The sequence below is a fragment of the Dicentrarchus labrax genome, unplaced genomic scaffold (assembly GCF_905237075.1).
Source record: "Dicentrarchus labrax unplaced genomic scaffold, dlabrax2021, whole genome shotgun sequence".
NCBI lineage: Eukaryota > Metazoa > Chordata > Actinopteri > Moronidae > Dicentrarchus > Dicentrarchus labrax.
The window spans coordinates 21,857,684-21,877,291 of NW_026136723.1; the positions used below are offsets into that span (position 1 = coordinate 21,857,684).

The window sequence follows — 19,608 nt, forward strand, 5'->3', positions numbered from 1 at the left end:
TTTTTTATGTCACATATTAAACGATGAGTGGTTATCGTGTATTTTCAGCCATTCTCTCGCCGTCACTGCTCGTTCCTTTCACAAAGGGACTCCTCCTATCGCCGGATTACTGTAATCTGGATTATGATGGAGTGGTGTGTGACAGTTGACTGAATATGTGATTGAGTCTATGATAGAGTGTTTGTAAGCATTTGCATGTTAGTGTGTTTCTCTAACATGCTAAGAGTATTAAAATCTTAGAACGACGAAATAAGCCATAGGAAGTGCATTGCAGATGGTGAATTGTTTGCGTGTTTACGTCTGCGTATACATATCTACCTCCTCCAGATTAGCAATCCAACTCCCATGGAGAGCAGCATGATCAGGGCGGCCACGGACACGACGACGATGATCACCACTGGATTCTGTTCGCTGGATGCCAGTGCCACTAGAGATAACAAGACACACTCATCACACATATGAACAAACAAGCACTTAACTGAACTGGGTGTGCAACAATTAGCTGGGCAAAAAACACAGGCACATTTGTGCATTGCGCATGCTCGTCATCTCATGATAATGACACAATTTAACTCAACAGCATGCAGTGCACATATATTCAATTACTGTACATTAGGTGTGAACAAGAACAGGAGATGAGAGGCGATGACCTTAAAGCCCGAATTAATTTAATAGGAAGTTGTTTAGAGTGGAAGGTAAACTGACGTTTTCTTATTTTAGAAAGCCACGACCTCCTCTAGATTAATATTCTCACTTGACCCTCCTATATTACAATGTTAGAAGCATTTACTTACATTCTGCTTCACTAAATTGACTCAAAGGAACAGAAATAAAAGGACACCATGTGTTGGTGTAATGCACAATATGCTCTTAGTCGTTGTAGTAAATCTGATGGTAGTTAAGCAGAACTACAGTCACTGTCACAGCAATCTCATCTTGAAGGTCCTTTTAGTAGGTCTTTATCAACAGTTTGCCAGTTATTATACATTCTAATGCTGAACCCTGCATAAAAAGGTAGCCACACAGATTTCCAGGACAAAGCTGACTAATTAACAAAATTTCACCAATTAATTTTGGCCATGTTAGATAAACATGTTAACGGCATGATCATCATATATCAATTTTACATTTCTTATAGCCAATTTAAATACTGCTGTATTTTGTTTGTGTTGTTTTGCCAGCTGCTATTTTTAAAAGGTCAAGAATAAATTATGAACCCCAGCAGATCAAGTTCTTACCATCCTGGGACACAGCAGCCCATGCTGTAGCCATTAGTTATCTTCACAAAACTGAACATTAATCTTCAGTGCCTCAATGTAAACACTTGCCAAAGAACATACATTCAAATCTGTACGAGCTTGTGAAGTTTTTTTTTCCCCTGCACGTGCCAACTCCTACTCCTACCGTTTACTTACAATCAAACTACAAATAGTTACACCTGCCTAATGTATTCACTTGAGAAATGTCATAATCTTGATGTTAACGTGTTTAAAATCCTTTTGCCTGCCTGCGTTTTGTACACGGCCAGTAGGGGCTGCTGTGTTGCTGCCTTGTGAGATCTCAGGCCATCACTCCTTTGACACTTGATCTTGCCCGAGGCAAAAGAAGCTCACTGATTATGCATCTTCCAAAAAAGTTATTGTGCAAACTACTGTAAGACCTCTCACCCTAAAGCAAAACAAAGAAGTATGCAACCCCATCTGCTTAAAAAATAAATAATCTTTTTGTAGAGCTGGTCTTTGGCCAACAGTGGAAGATAATGCTTGTGCAGGCCAGCTCTCAGGTGAGTTGAACTGTATCATGATGTGAAGCAGCTCAGCGCTATAAAACTATGAAAGCTCAACAAATCCCTGTCCTGGAAGAATGAAAGGTTCAAAACAAAGAATTCACAAGAAGTGCAAGGCATGAAACACACACAGAGTCCCAACCAGACCTTGAGGTGGCACAAGGGACCCGGTATCAACTTGCACAAAGAGGAACCGTTTCACAGCTTACTGGTAAAATCTTGAATCTTCACACATAATCTCAGACACAGTCACATCCCCTTGTGTGGGCTGGCCAGGTGCCTACACAAACCCCCCTACCCAATCTGCCTGGCGGTGCTAAGAGGAAGGAGAGAAAGTGAGGAGACGAGAGGGGAGGAGGCGTAAAACGGGTACTCACACTCGCCAAGTGTCTGCAGCTCCAGGGGAGCGCTGTATGCTCCGTAGTCGATGGGCGGCGGAGAGGAAGAGGAGGACGAAGAGGAGGACGAGGAAGAAGAAGTAGAAGAGGAGGAGGCAGAGGATGAAGACGAGGAGGACGAGAGAGGGGAGGAGGACAGGGACGAGGAGGGGGCCGGCGTAGAGAAAGGGCGGATGAGGAAGACATATGTGGTGCCAGGTTTGAGGTTGTTGACACTGATCCGTGTGGCGGCAGTCTTCACAGTAGAATAACTCTGGTCCTTTTGTTCCTGTGGAGACATAAAGTGAAAGTGAGAGACAGAGAAAACAAAGACGGAGAAACAGGAGGAGAGAGAGAGGAAGGAGTGAGACGAGTAGGTGGAATCCATTTGTGAGATGTCTTGTTCATTTCCAAGGCACAGTTTGTAGTGCTGGGGGACGTGTGAGACGAATTTGTAACCATATGAAGGACTTTGGTAATGTTTCATTTATTGAGAGAGTGGAACAGTGCTTCAAAGAGTCGAACAAAGTTTCAAAGACTCAAGACAGTCTGTGAGGCCAAGTTCAGGAGTTATACTTATTTAACCTGCTTTCAATAAAGAAATATGACTCTGCGTGTTGGACATAAATAAAATAATCCAGGCAGTAAGAAAAGCACGACTCTATTCATTAGAGAGGTCTTTAGAAAACAAAACCAAAGACGTTGCCTATTTGTTCATCTATGTGAGTATGACTCACACCTTGCAAGAGTGGGCACAATGAGGGCAGAGAATAGGTGACACACATCAACATAATTACTCCACTCGTCTGATATCTTTGTTTTTGCCTGTTCGGTGACAATCCGTTTCCCAATCTCTGCCTGGTTCCAACAAACAGTCTTTATTGTATCTCTGCACGTCAATAAGATCGCTCAAAGTCAGGGCGAGCTTGTATAACAGCTTTGATGATAAATCTGATGTACGTGCGGGGGTAAAATGAGGTAATCATGGTGAAGCGAGTGTAAGTGACTTTTTTGAGTATGCACAACGCTCCTTGCATGTGGTAATGAGGATTGGGAGCGGCATGCATGATCTTTATTGCTTTTTTATGTATGTCCAAGAATGGAGTTGGATGAGGACGTAATAAAGAAGGCAGAGAGTCAGAGAGAGGGACCGAGTGAAATAAAGTGAGATTATGGGAGAATGGCAGCCACTGTATAATGAGTGACTCCTGTGGAGTGAGCTAATACAATATGTGGCACAGAAGAGAGAACAGAGGAGGAATAAAGAGTTCTCAGAACATGACATTTTGTAATATCAAGTAATGAAAAAACAGTGATTTAATCATTATTAGTCATTACCATTGTTAGTCATTATTGTTGTCAACAATGTGCTATTGGTTGTGATCCCGATTAAATTAAATACCTCATACATGATCAAATAAAGTGATTTTATAGATATCAGTAAGCCCATACCATAGAGCTGCATCTTGATAAGAGAACAAGAAGAATAAAGGATATACACTGAATGAGAAAAAACATATTTTATACTTTAACAGGCTACTTTCTGCAGTGTAGACGCCTTTTTCATTTCATGGTCTGTCAACAATCTTCCTGTCTCACTCTCAGTTACTCCCCATCTATCCCTTCTATCATTCATCTGATTCCATCATTCTTTCCACCACTGTGCTCTTACAAGCATCTTTCCACCAAGTCATCTTCCCCTCATCTGTCCCCAATACTCTCTCTAACCTTTTCTCTTTCTTCACACAGGCTTCTCATTCTTTCAAAATGCTCCGCCATATACCTCCTCTCATCTCCTTTCTGTTTCCTTGCCCATTTCTCGTCCAAACCTTCCCCTCTTTTTTTTTCACAACGATGTGGGAGTAGAGCAGTAACGAGCAAGGGCTTTATTAAATATGGTGAAGCATAGAGAAGAGAAGGAGGTGTGAAAATGAGTGAGAGTGTGACACAGCCAAATACAAAGTCTCGGTGTTGCCAGAAAATGCAGCGTATGAAAACGGAGAGGCGTGAGCATGACAGCTGTGGTTTACGTGCATGACAGATTTACTGTGAAGACTATGACTGTTGACGGGGCGGGCACAATCTGACTAAATGTTATGTTAAATGAGCGTGATAAGGCTGATGAAATTAGAGTTGTTGTCCATAAAAGCAAAAGAAAAAATGGCAGTAATATGGACTCAGGGTTCTACATAATTGGCCATTGAAATGCACTACAAATACATGATTTCAAGTCTGCAGTTCAAGACAATGATTTTATCATGTGTAAAAAATACCACCTCTGATTTGCTCCAAAGGTACACAACAGTCAATGTATCACTTCTTTTAGTTGACTTTGTGATAAGTCTATATACATTTGTGTAATTTGAGTATCACTCATCATGGAGTTGACCAGCAAATTAGCATGGTGCACCAAAGCAAAAGGAGGCATGAAGCAGATTTTGGTGTCATCATGGATACCAACTGGAGCGCAAATGATTCTGGGATTTTCAAGACTAATGAAATTTGGGATTTTAAAAAGAAGCAAGCATTTAGGAGACATAGAAGATCTAAGACACTGTTGAGTTGCATTATGGAAAAGGCAGAGATAGTCTAATAAAATACATTATTAAGTTATATAATGGGAAATGTAGGAGCCAGCATTTTTGGAGCCTAGAACAGTCAGGAGATCTCGGCCTCTTCCGCTGTGACTTTGACTGTTCACTTTTTAATCTCTCTTCTGAATCCCTAAACTTTATAGAAGTGCAATAATAAATCACTGAATTATCTCTTTAAGATCCCTTAAATCTGGTTATTAAGGAACTGTGACCAAGACGCGTACTGAGCTGAATATTTTACACTTAAAAATCAACTTCTCAGTGCTTAACCTTTACTGTCTTTTATTGCTTTCCTTCATTTAGTTGCTGGATTCTTACTCAATTTATATAAGTACAAACATGAAGAATTAAAGTTTACTACAGCTTACTAGTTATGGCAGTAACAGTAAGTGGAAAAAAAACAGGCTACTGTATATATAAGTCTTGATTAGTGATATTTTAAATAAAATAAAACAAAGTTATGGACAGATTTTGATGTAACATTGGATTTTACCTTCTCGTAGTATTTGACCTCATATTCAGTGCGGCTGCTGTTTGGGTAGGAGGGCTCCCTCCACACCAGGGTTATGCTCTTCTGCTCGATCTTCTCTGCTCGCAGCTCACTGATCAGTGATGGTGCTACAAAGAGGGAGAAAGAGGAGAAGAGACAGAGAGGAAGAAGATAGATGAGTTTAGTGGATTCAAGTCTCATCCAATATACAATACAATACCTTGAGGAGTTTTCTCAAGGACATCAAACATAGTCTTTACTCTCCTGTTTTTCCAGTTTTTACACAAAGCTGGACTGTGGAGGCAAAGGTCAAGGGAGGAATACAGTGAATTATTTCACAAGGTGGATTTTGCCAGAAAGCAGGCAATAATATATTTTACAGTCTCTCCCACTGTAGAGAGACATAAAAAGAGAAAGAGGACAGAAGTACGTAGAAAAGAGGTAACATGTTAATTATTGAAGCCGAGATGTGTCAGAAAACTTCATCACACTCCATGAATGGACAAACACTGCGTTTCTTTGTCTGAGTGTGTGAGTGTGTGTGCATGTGTGGCATTGAACGTTACCTGGGTCGGTACATTGAGAATGACAATAGATCAATACAGGTATGGATTGACTGACAAGTCTGTATCGACACAAGACTAACAGATGGAGACGCTCTTAATCCGAACTCCCCGTTTCCTCTCCGAGCATCTCAATTAAAGTGACCTGAGATATTTTCTTTGTGATTCAATCTAAGGGAGAGCCACGGTGAAAATTTACCCTGACAGATCCCTTATTGATCATGATAGAGTACAAAACAGAAGATGAATTATCCAGACAAAGCTTTCCGAATTCAGATGCAGTTTTTAATGGTACCGGATCGCTACGCAAAAATACAATTTCATTATCGAGGAAAGACCGGTTCTTTGTTTCTCTGTCAACAAAGGACAGGCAGCACATAGTATGATAATCAGCAAGCACCACCCACTCTTGCTTAAGTGCTAATTATGCCATGTATAATGAAGTAGCAAAATGGGTTGTCACTCAACAATACTAAGAAAAATAAAGGGGTGCAGTTAGCTTAGTCAAAAGGCCTTTCTGTTTGGGAGGAGCCGTGCCATTAAGGCCATTAGGGTTAGGATTAGTAGGAGAGGGTAAGGGGTGTTTTCTGACATTTTTTTGGACTGGACGATAATTATTGCTGTTTTTCACTTATTTTAATCGCCTTTCAATAACCCCCTTTTAAAAAGAAAAGTCCCTTTTTCTTTACAGTTTCTGTCTGTACCTGTTTGCCATCTGTTTTCCTTCTATTCTCTCTCATCCTCCCCTCAGTCACCCCATCAGTTGACTGCTCCTTTTTCTTGCTCTTCCCACTTCCTGTTCATCTCTTTCCTGCCCTTTAACCATCAATTCATCTCTTTCCTCAGTGAAAACAGCCACACTAATGAACATGTTCTGCTTGTCACTCACACAAGAGCACTATGAACACACCAAATACACTACACACACAAACACACAAAGCATCTGTGCAGTTCCTTCAATCCTCTCAAACAGCAGGATATTACATTTCATTTTAGGCAGCGGATCAAAGACACACTCAATCCGTCTGTATCTCTCTCTCCCTGTCCATCTCCATCTGTCTGTTTTTTGATGTCTCTGAAAACACAGGTATTTATCCATTATTCATGGTGACTTGTGTGATTTTTTTATTATAGAGGCAAGGTGTGTTATATATATATATATTCATATATATATTCATATATATATATTTTGTATGTGTGTGTGTGTGTGTGTGTGTGTGTGTGTGTGTGTGTGTGTGTGTGTGTGTGTGTACAGGTGTGTGTGTCTCCCAGTGAGCACTCAATCTATCATTGCATTTTATGTCTGCCGAATCAAGCTGAATGGAGGAGGAAGAATATCCAGACAGTATGACAGGCCTGCAATGTATGGTATGTGAAACTGTCACTTTTTTTTTTTTATTAAAATGTGTAAAAATGCTAATTCTGAAATCATGAAGGGAGTTCTGGTGAGCAAGTTAAAAAGTTAAACATATTTATTTTAAAATCAGTTGGATTCATTCAGTAACAGTGCACCTTGGAAGTTAGTCGTCATTGTGTCATGTTCTATTTTTATACTAATTATGAAAAACAAAATACGATAAAACACACATGTAGTAATCCATTATATCCCAATAGACCCTCATATGTATGTATAGACACAAATCACAACAACTTAGTTAGTCTTATAATATAAAGTATCAAAAAGAACTATAGTAAAATGTATTTTTAGTGGCACTGTAATTTCTTATATGCTTTAAAAGATACTGATTCCATGTATGTTAAAGGTGAAAAAACATTCAGAAGTATTCAGAAAACTTAAAATCATGCCAGTTAGTGGCATTAAGAAAGTATGAACACTTTGCTTGAAGCATCAAGTCATTCTAGGGAATACTTTCACATAATGTAAATGCAACATAAGCAAAAGACATATACAGTAAGCGTTACACTGCAGGGTGTACAAAAGAAAGGCACTAAAGGAGCAGGGAAATGCTAATGAGCAGTTTACATTAATGTAAATACACAAGTGCAGAGAAATTATTCTTTATCTCTACAGGCATTTATTATATAGTGTAGAGAAAATAGACAGCGGGCCTGCTCATTAGAAAGGAATTACTCCCACAGTACATGAAAGGCAGGGGGGGGATAAATCTAAAAAAATAAAAGTACACAGCTGAAATGGGCAGGTGGTAAAGGACAAACAAGAAACTTAGAAAAAGAGAAGAGGAGGAAGGTAGTAAGATGCCAGTTAAGAATGAAAGGGAGTGCTAACAGACACCCTCTCCCTTTCTCTAAGTTCCTGCCACACGAACACAAAAGAGAAACTCAGTGTCAACCTGCTCTCCCCATCTACAACTGCAGGCTATTGTTTGCTATTCTTTCCTTCCTTGTGTGCTGAATTATGCATAGGACTGGGGCCTGCCTCCAAACCTCAGATCACATCACAGCTCAATCTGACACATAAAAAACAGGTGTGCGCATTTTCTCCATCGATACACAATCACCAGAAGGCTCAAACACAAAAGTAATTCACCAGTTGAGGTGGTGTTTCTACACTGCAGCTGCAAAGAAGTGGGCTCTAACTTCTCTGGCAGACAAACTATCACCGTCTGAACTGTTTCTAAACCCTTGAGGTATACAATATAAACTGCAGTACATATTACTGTATATGCAGTATACAACATGTACACTCATAGATATGATCAGACTTTCATACTGAAGTGGAAATGATGACCTTTCCTAGGGCCAGACAAACTCAGCTGCTTTCCTTTGTAGCTTTGAAAACACATTTTATTGTGAAATATGAATTGACTGATGCGTGCTGCTACATCGTGTGCTGCTTCCATTTTGTTATCTACTGTATCATCTAGAAAATGTATTCTAGGAACGAAAAAAAAAAAAGAATGATGAGAAAGTTATTGTAGTAACCATCAACTTCACACACAACACACAGTAATTTTCAAGACACACACACACACACACACACACACACACACACACACACACACACACACACACACGTGTTGACGTTCATGCAAACAGGCATAAGTGCAGATTTACTCCCACCACTTCAACATACACATGCACACAAGAGTTTCAGCAAATGGTGGGTAATGCTGAGTTTGGTGCTGTATTTGAGAGGAAGAAATCGATGCAGACTGCCATCTGAAATGGCTTTTGCACTCACACATGAACATGCGCACACACAAAAACACACACAATTGCACAATGATTTTCACAAGTAATATAGAAGAGGTGATGGCCTTGTGGGCAATAAGCCTCTCCAGCTCTGCTGTGGAAGTATACAGACGACGTTTTCAAAGCCTCATCATACAGCAGAAATCACATGGCAGACTCACTGATAGGCACTCATCACAAAGATATACGGCTTCTGATACGATCTAGCATGAAAGCTTTGCTGTACACATACCAATCACTGATACAGATAATGGTCTATAGACTTCAAAGGGACACTATGATGAGAGCGAAAAAGTGAGGCAGGAGGAAGTAGAGAGTTAGATAGAGTTTGGCACGAAATGACAAACAGGCAGCACACAGCTGTTCCTCTCAGTGATTAAACTTCCACAGGCTGTGAGCACAAGCTAGCTAGGCTGGCTATCATTTAGGTTTTATAGTTTCTGATTCTTTATTTTTTCCGAGCTGTTCGTACATTTCTACACCCTTGAGACATTTGTTACAGACTCATGGTCCGATGACTCCAGACCACTAAGGGTAAAGGTCTGATCCTTTTCATATTATTTGAATGATTAAATAAATCAAAATATGTAAAAATAAATCAAATCAAAAACTTCTTCACTTAATTTACTTCACTTAATTTTTATGTGGTGATACATTTTGACATTAAAGTTCTAGCCACAGTCCACCATATTGTAAACACTGCACATCCTAATTGGTGATAAATAAGGAAGCCCATTCGTCGTACCTTGCTTTCAAAAATGTAAAACCTGGATTTAAAATCAGGTTTCTACATAAAGTTCTTATGAGTTCCAGTTCAGACCCGGTTCTCGATACTCATTCCTTGGGGTTATGTGGCAGGCTGTAGGCTCAGGTCTCTATGGCAGGTAGATTTATGAATAATCTTTGGCACAAAATGGCAGCCACTGCTGTAGGCTCTTACATCCATGTGTACAGAGGCAGCTGAGGTGCAACTGGCATCTCTGTGTCGTTATCAAAGGAGACAGGCAGAGGAGCTGCTCTCCCCAGGGGTGACAGCACAAGCACGGCTGAACATCTCGAAGTCATTCTTACTTTTCTCCCTCTTCCCCACTTCTACGGAAAATTCTCTCTCTCTCGTCCTCTCTCCTTATCACTCCATTTCCCCAACACAGCTCCGTCTCCATCTCCGTTCTCGGGGGAATCCACTATTCCCCACAGGCCTGTTTGTGCCTCTGCCTAGATGACATCCATCTTGTCAGGAGGGGGTTTCATTGTTCTACTTCTCACCATCTTTGCCACGTGTGCAACTTTACGCACTCCTGTGTGCCTACGCATATTAAAGAGTGAGTGACTGCATGTGTGTTCAGAAGTGAGGAGACGAAAATGGCAAGGGAGTGTGTAGCTATAAGTCGTAGGCAGGAATTATTGAAAGAGCCATATCAGGGCCTGTTCATTTTCAAAGGGTTAAATGGGAAGCAAGAACGTTGTTCCCTCTGGGCACAGCACCACTGGCTTCTACCTGGGGTTAAACTGATAGCGCAACGATTTATGTGACTGACAGCAGAGGAGTGGGAACATTAAGTTTATTTTGGTTGGGCTGTCCCTAGGGCTTTTTTCACCTACTGCCATAAGCATTTTTGTCAGTGGTTCCAAAATCCCAGTGGAGCGTGCATGTGCAAATGCGTTTCTTTAATAAAGTCATCAAAGTTTCAAACGGCCAAGTACGTGTGAGTTTTTTCACTCATTTTAACTTTACACTTGTCACTCGCGTCTACAAGCTAAACTTTTTCTTCACCCAAAATCAGAAAATAAAAATGTTTCACTCAGATTTGAACTATTCAAACATCCTGCTGACAGACACTTCACTTTCTGAAGCCAGAATCCACTGCTACACACACTTTCAACTATCAAATGTGGTCTCCTCTCAGACAGTCAAGCAATGCAATCCTGATGCTGACTAAATTAAAAGCACATAGTTAGAGGAGGTTTTCAGAGGCTCTTTGATGTAAGAAAATAAAAAGGTGGGAAGAGTTACATCTAGCTGTTACAATTAAATGCACTCATAATTAAAAGCAACCTTGCTTTTTAAACTACAAATCTAAATACATTTAAAAGCCTGCTACAGAATAATGGTGTGGGTAATAAAGCAGATACACTATTATAGCTCTAAAGCCTACTAAAGCATTCAAGAACAGCTTTTAGAATATTTTTTAAATAAAGCAAGCTGGTATATACATCCATCTTTAAACATTTTTTATTAATTATTCACACTTTTAAATGAATGAATGGTGACATTGTGAACTAGGAAAAAACATTAAAGCAACCTATTCTGTTCTAAATCGCAGGATCTTTATTCCACAAATCACCAGGTGGTTATAAGTGCATGCATGTGATTGCATCCAAATCTAATGATGTTGTATATAAGAGCAGCTACCCCCACCCAGGTCTCACTATCTTGCAGCGGGTCTTGCTGTTTTAATCTGTGGCTATCATCCTGCCCCAGCAGTGGAGCGCTATCTGGCAACCTGTCGCCCACTCAGTCTAATCTGGCCTATCAGCATCCAACCACCTGGACACCTCATCCCAAATGCACAAAATGATTCTGCTCTGCTCCAAATAACCCAAGTAGGAGTATACAGTAAGAAAGAGCAACACTTGGAAAGGATGAGGATTGAATTTATATTATCCTTCTTCAGAGGTGAGGTGAGCAGACGCAGTCAGAGACAGGTATTATCTGTGGTTATTACCATTCATATCAGTAAAGCAAAAAAAGGGGAGAGGAGGCATTTAGAGGGACTAAGTCTTGTCTTAGTGTAACACACGCATGCACACAAAATCACACACACACACACACACACACACACACACACACACACACACACACACACACACACACCAACACACACACACACAAATTTGGATATTTTTGTCTGAGAGGAGGAGGACTGGTGCAGGGAAGACACCTGGATACAGCTCATTTTCTTCTAAACTACAAGATTATATGTTGCAGGGACTTGATCTACCCTAAGTGTGTGCATGTGCGTCTGAATGTGTGTTTGTGCAAGAGAGAGGAGAGTCTCAGTGATGGAATGATTAAATGTGTCAGTCAGCAGGTGGGTGGGTGAGAGAAACAACTAGAACAGCAAGCGAATAAGCAAGCAGGACAAAGAGTCTCTCGCTGTTTGATATATTCAAAAGGGCCTGATCAATATAATGCAGCTGTGCAAAAACACTGGGTTCTGAATATGAGCTTACAATGAAGTGGTGGAACTTTCCTGCACATACATGCAATTAAAAACTGATAATAAATTGGCATTAGTGATCTTTGTCTAGTCAGATTAGAGGATGATTTTAAGAAAAGGAAAACATGAGGACTTGCTGTATGTCAGTAAACACCTATTACCTGTTGGGTTTAGCCTTTACTGAGCACACAAATCTGTCAAATCTGGCATCCCACACCCCTCCACCAGGGGAGAACGACTGGGGCCGACTTGCTTAAACTGCTCTTGACAGCTGCACACTGACTGATTCTGAACACTCTTTGGGCCCAGTGTGCTTTAGCCTAAAGGCAGTGGCATGGTCTGATCACGACACGTCCGTCAAGCCAGACAGCCTCAGCCTGGAGCCTCAAACAAATAAAAACACAGGCCGCACACTCTGGCAACAACAGACACACACACAAACAGAGTGGATGACCCAAGCCTGCTGCAGGAGATTGGCTGAGAAGGTGAAGGAAGCTCTATCTGCCCAGACAGACCTGCAAAAAGAGAAAATGCATGCACACATATACACTCACGTCTCCACATCCTCTTTTCTTTACTACCGACATAGTGAAAGTGCAAACTCAAGTCAAGTGCAAGTCAAACATGCTGAGAGAGAAGGTGATCTCATAGGTTAGGAGAATGCAGTGCTGAATGAAGTATTAAGATCTTTTACTTAAATAAAATGTGCAACATGGCCACGATCTGACCCTTTAGGATAATTAGAGGTGGAGCAAATTTTATCAATGTTATATAATGGTAGGCAGTTTAATCTATACCAAATCTGAATTTGTTTAGTAAACTAATAAATAAAGCAATCAAATAAATGCAGGGGAGTAAAAAGTAAATATTTGCATCTGAAATAGTGTAAGTCTGCTCTAAGGAGAATAGTTATAGGTAGCATTTCATGGGAATGCATGTACAGTTGAGTACAATTATCTCAATTTGTTACATCATGTTCTTTTTTAAATGGTGAAAAAAAGTGTGTAAATATACACAGTCTTGTATAGTGTGTATAGTATAGCATGCTGTGTATATTGTAATAAAATGAGGTAAAAGAGGCACAATGGATGAAGAGGTGTGTATGTGTCTCTGTGTGTGCAGTGTTGGTCTGATGAGCTGAACTGTCTGTCACCCACCTACTGTTGTATCAGAGTACGCTGTCATTCAGAGAGACAGCTGCATCCCTGCACAACTTTCTCTCTCTCACACACAGCAGGAAGCCGCCAACCTCCCCTCCCCTACAGCAACAAAGATGGCAACACACACACACACACACACACACACACACACACACACACACAAACACAGCCAAGCTCTCTCAACGGAGGCATGAAAAAAAGCCCTCACAAGGTATTAGATGGAGAAAATGAGAGACGAGAATGATTTTGAAGTTTGAACTTTTCTTTCTCGTGTCTTCGCGACAATGAGAGTTTGTGTTTTCACCTGTTTCTCTCCCCTCCTGAGAGGGGTATTGGAAAAAGATGTGCATCACAGACAGCCCTCGAGCCTTGTATAATACTCTGATTATGAGTATAACACTGTGTGTGTGTGTGTGTGTGTGTGTCATCCCCTACTGTACCTCCAAGCTATGTTTTTGTTACTAAGTGAACACTACAATTCCCGGAACAACAAGAAACAGCCTGTAAAATCCACATACGAACACACATACATTACTAAAGACCCAGAGAGTGCCTCTTCATAGACTCCAATTATAAGCCAAGAGGTAGGCAATTAAAATTCCCATCACAGGGTGAAAAAGCGTCTTAACTGGCTGGGCTATAGTCCTGAAAAGTAGCTTGATGACTCTATTCATTTGGTGCCTGCTGAAGCCTCACCTTCCCATCACTTCTAATTAAGGAGGCAAAAAAGATCCAAACGCCTCCATGCAGAGGGCTAGAGGCTAGGATGAGGGGAGAGACGGTGAAGAGGTGTTAAAGTGGAGAAAAAAAAGGCTATTGGAAACTAAATGACAAAGAAGCAGAGGAGCACTCATTCAGACGAGTGGGAAAAAAACAAAGCATTACTTGACAGTTTTTTTCTGTCATGATGCAGGGAAGAGGAAGGTGTGATCAAAAATTAATTCAGGTTCAAACGCATAAATACTCAAACTGAAATGCATACTCAGAAGCCAGGGTCCTTATAAAATCATGAGAGGTGATACATCAAGAGAGTCAGAGACAACTCCATCATTTTGTTTAGACTCATGTATTATTTTCCTTCCATCATTCAAATATCCAATGGTTGTTTGTGGTTGACTATTTCCAATTTAATCTACTTTATACTTCTACTCAACTACAATTTAGAGGGCAATATTGTACGTTTTACTCCACTAGATGTATTTGACAGCTGATAGATACTTTTCAGATTTTACATTAATAAAGGTCCAGTGTGTAGGATTTAGTGGCATCAAGTCATGTAGTTGCAGATTGCAACTCCCTCGGTTCACCCTCCCATTCTAAGTGCAATGGAGAAACTATGGTGGCCCTACCTAGAGCCAGTGTTTGGTTTGTCTTATCTGGGCTACTGTAGAAAAACAGTGGTTCAACAAAGGCACCCTACGGAAGCCCTAAAGGGCCATGCATCCATACATTTTATTTCCTCCATTTTCCCGTGATAACGAGTTAATTTTCTCGAGATCTCGAGCGTCTGTAGCATCCAGTGGCATTTATAGATATAAAAGGCTCATTTGAAGGTTACACACTGGACCTTTAAAAAATTATTTAATAAGCTTGCAAAGTACAATGCAAAGATTTTATCAGTGGATCCAAACCTTTTTGGCTTAGAAAAAAGCAGTGTCTGGTTGAAGCACCTTATTGTTCCACCAAAGATAGATTCCCCCTCCGACTATTTAATTTAAGTAACTGTTCAAGACCCAAAGAGGTAAAACTCTCCAAAACAAACTTTCTATGTTACTACAACATCAATATATATATATATATATATATATCAGTTTTCTGCAGAATTTGTATTTTTCTTAGCTCATAATACTGTACTTTTACTGAAGTAGGATTTTTAAATGCAGGACTTTTACTGGAGTGGAGTAATTGAGTATTTCTATATTATGCTATTGGTACTTGATCTGAGAGCTTCTTCCACTATTGATACCAACATTTCCTCCAATTGCTGCTTCGCTCAAGTTTACATTTTTATTCTCCTGCATTCTTACTCTTTATATCCTGTGCTGCTCATCTCACTTTTACTCACTTGCTCCAAGTCGTCTTTGACTTTTCATGTTCCTCTTCCATTTCGTCTTTTTTATCTCTATAGCGTACTGTCCTCCTCTCATCTCCTGACTTTAATCCACACCCAGGAACTTGTAAATGTACTCCATGTGCAGTTTTCACAGATACTTGTTTAAAGCACCAGATAGTTCAGACAAAAAAGTTTCTACAGTATGCACACCATTTTTGAAGAAATGCATGTATTCTTGCTTTGGCTCTTCACCCCATGCCTCCTTTCCCCTGCACCCAGAAGGCATCCTGCTCACAATGCTACACCGCTCACCTCTCCCCATCCCTCCACTTCTATATTCATCCTTCTCTCCTCGCCTCCCTTTATGCGTCCATCTCTCAGGCCCATGTAACTCCGCGGGGACCAGCCATCTAAAGCCCGGCCAGTAATCCTCTCAGGATATTGAAATGCCAATCCTTCCTCCTCCCTGACCCGCACCTCCACCCCATCTCTACAGCCTTCTTGCATCCCTCTCTTCTTCCCTGCCTCAGCTAAAGCGCTTTGGATGTACCACTGGGGGCCAAGACATTAAACCCAAGTGTGTTTTGATCACACACACATACACAAACACAAAATCACATATACACTGAACAATGCTGAGGCAAGATGTCATTACCGCATCCTTTCTTGCACATACACAAATCAAGCAAGAAGCAATGCACAGGGCATACAGCACGCAAGCATGGTAGTGTACACACATAAAAATGTATGGCCTGGTGCACACAGAGCAGACATACACACACACACACACACACACACACACACACACACACACACACACACACACACACACACACACACACACACACACACACACATCCATCCCTAATCCACAGCTGGATAAGGGGCCCCATGAGCCCTGGGCAAAACTGATCCCCCATTTACCCAGCCCATGCCCCATCTCCTCACGCAACCCAAGTCATGTTTCTATCCCCCTCTCTCCTCTTCCCTTTTATCCATCCATCCATCCTTGACACGCTATGCAAAACTCCCCCATTCCCCTTGGTGGCCTGGAGAGTCCTGATAAAACCCCATCTGTCTGGGAGAAATCCACTCCTCCACTGTGCATGTGCAAGAATCCGGTTCAAGGAGATGCTTTTAAAAAATTCAATTTGTATTTGGTTTTAATGGAGCGTCTTAATGTCACTAGATTTAATATGCTGTTTCAGACACTTTTCATCCACTAAGAAAGAAAATCTTATATATGCATACATGTAAATTGACCCCCTGTGTGTCTATATATGTGTGGTTGGGGTTTTTGGCCATAATATAACAACCTTTAGCACCTTCTCTCCCAATCTCAGACCATGCCCTTAAATCCTCAGGCTCTGTTGGTCCTCAGCTGCCAGCTAAGCTTTACCACCCGCTGCTAACAAGCTTACCGTGCCCAGAAAAACAAATATGGTACAGTAAGAAGAGACGGGGAAAGTTGCATAGAGGATAGAGAGAAGCACAGACATGAGGAGGAAGAGGGCAGCAGTGATTATGTCGGCGAAAGAAAGAAAAGATAGCGGAAAGAGTGGTTGCAAATGGAGAAGCAGGAGGAGGAGGGAGAGAAATTACCATCTAAGAATAGTGAATTTATGGGAAAGAGCAGGAAAGGATAAGGTGGGGGGAAATGAGAAAGGTAAAAAAAGAAGAGATTGGGATACAGAGGGGGAGTAGGAGGTAAAAAAAGGAAGCGAAAAGTAATAAAGAGATGATGAGGTAGCAAGAGGGAAAGGGAAAGTGAGTGTAGGCGTGCATGTGTGCGTGCATGCATGTGTGCTAGTATGTGTGAGCTTTGTTCCAAATCCCTGCTGCACTATTTATAAAGGTCAGCGAGTTTTGATGGTGTAAAGTCTCGGTGTGGAGGTGCACGCACGTGTATGGACACAAGGTTGAGGTCTATGCAGGAATGTCTTTTTCAATTCTGTACCTGACCTGGCTGCACATTCTGACCATTACTTCCTGCTCCTGCAGATGAGCTACCTCACTTCACAGTGCCGACAGCACCCTGATCCCTCACACCCCCACAATCTTTTGAACAAAATCTTTTGGACAGGACCTGTAGCAAAAATAAAGTCCATATGGATTTAGTTTTAGGCAGTAGATGCTAAAAGTGGGCAAAAAAGGTAAGGGTCTTTTCTCTGTTTCCCTGATAGTTTTGTTTGTCTCCCATGGTTGCAGATACCAAATGCTGAAACATAAGACTTCAGAGTAATTAGTAGTGTCTTAATTTTTTATGGATCAGATATGGATTAGACATGCCATTTTTTTTTCTTTTTACTGATGCTAAAAAAAAGAAAAAACTCTAACTGACGACATGACTTTGCAAGAGAAAGAGAGCAAGACTAACTCATCTGAAACTTTAATTTAGTACCATATTTTCCGGGATACAGTTTACTGGAAGACAATTCATTTGCAGGTTTGGTGAAACCTGGTAATAATAATACAATCTATAATAATAATAATAATAATAATAATAATATAATTCATATATCTATCTGAAGTTTTAATTTTGTCTCATATTGAAGACCATTTCCACCAGCATTACTGAAAATATATCCAATGTCTGATATAACTAGGTAGGTTCTTAATCCTACTGCGTTCCTCCAGCCCAAGCTCATGTGAAAGCAGACATTCAACTCTATACAGACTTGACCCTGAGGGAGAGTTGTCCACTGAGGAGAGCAGGCAGCAAGCAAGAGGGTTTAGGCGATCTTTAGTTAGTTAGCTGTTGATCTGATCCATGCTCTGTTGGTCAGGCGTAAAAACCACAGGTCTTTGAACAAAAGCTGACATGCGACTAAAGTCAGAAGAGGTAAGACAAGACACATGGGAAGTAATTCTAAAGCACATTGCAAAATCAGGCCATTTTTTACACACACACATCAAATGTCAGTCTAAATCCTCCCTGACACAGAAAGTCTTCTGAAACCCCTGCAAACACACTCCCCTAACCCCTTGTCCAATCCCTCTAGATGACACCGTGAGCAGGACAACTCACACCCTAATACCCCATAATAACCACAAATCAACGACATGGCAACTGCTGACAAGACAGACCGACAGGTAAGGGGAGATAAAGGGGAGAAAGGTTGAAAGAACTGCAGGGACGGGAAAAATAATCACCACAGGTTTAGCCATTTCTGATATACCGTCTCCTAACCTTGTAGCTTAGGGTTTTTGGCTAGCTAAATCCCTTTAGGGGAGTGAAGACGGCTAAGTTGTGACTTGTTAACCATGTGAGTGTCAGCCACTCTATCATAGAATTCAACTGATAAAGGGGTCAGGTGATATTTGATATTCTGTGTCTGCTGGATGTGTAAGATGGCAAATGTTTGCTACAACAACTTCTTGCGTTGGTAGTCTGTATGTCTGAGCTGTTTGTCTTTCTGCTCACGAGTGGTCAAATGTTGCTTAATGCAGCTTCAAGTTGACCATAAGTAACATCAAATACCATTAGTTTAATGCAAGCATGCTAAAAGGTGTTAGGAATAAAAAGGGGGGCAGAACTACTCTATGACCGTACTAGGAACATACTGCAGTCTCAAAGAGATCCGGTGCATACTACACACACATAAAGCTGTCCTTTAGCCTCTATGTGGTCCAGATCCAGATGTCCAGATGTTCCTCTTACATAACATTACAGTTGATCAACATGAGAATCTGGGCCACGGAAAAGCACACACATTCATTCGAAATACTTTTATCAATCTACTTAAAGCTGTTCTCTTTGTATATAGAAAGGCACAAGAGAGGGCTTTTGCTATCACAAGCAAACTGTTATAGCTCACTTGAAACTAGGCAGAGACCCATGCTGAGTGCTGCTGCCATCTCAGTACTCACATATGACTAACAGTTCTCCATTCATTATGCAGCACATTTCTCTAAGCTAATTTCCAATTAGTGGCAAAAACACACTCTGCCATTTTCACTTTCTCATTGTTTCTCCATCACCTGCTTCCTTGTGCAGCACCCTTCAGTGGTTCTGCCTTCATACTACATTGGCTTCATTATGCTTCCCAATAATATTTCTTTCAGCATTTACAAATAAAGGATTTACAAACAAAACAGAGTACATTTTTCAAAAAATATGCACAGTAGGTATGACAGGTAAATGTATGTATGCATTTGTGTATTAGAGAGTGATTTTAAGCGTTCAAGCC

At 40.8% G+C, this 19,608-nt stretch overlaps 1 protein-coding gene across 5 annotated transcripts in view; it reads right to left on the reverse strand.

The window, feature by feature from the left end:
- The window catches only part of LOC127358299 (ephrin type-A receptor 7-like), a 140,468-nt gene that overhangs the window by 22,836 nt on the left and 98,024 nt on the right, over window positions 1-19,608 (reverse strand). For all 5 annotated transcript variants that reach the window (XM_051391284.1, XM_051391283.1, XM_051391282.1 and 2 more), the window contains exons 6-8: window positions 5,251-5,375; window positions 2,164-2,452; window positions 319-427 (exon numbers count right to left, since the gene is read on the reverse strand). In XM_051391284.1, the coding sequence (XP_051247244.1) occupies window positions 319-427; window positions 2,164-2,452; window positions 5,251-5,375 (523 nt within the window). The remainder of the gene's footprint in view (window positions 1-318; window positions 428-2,163; window positions 2,453-5,250; window positions 5,376-19,608) is intronic.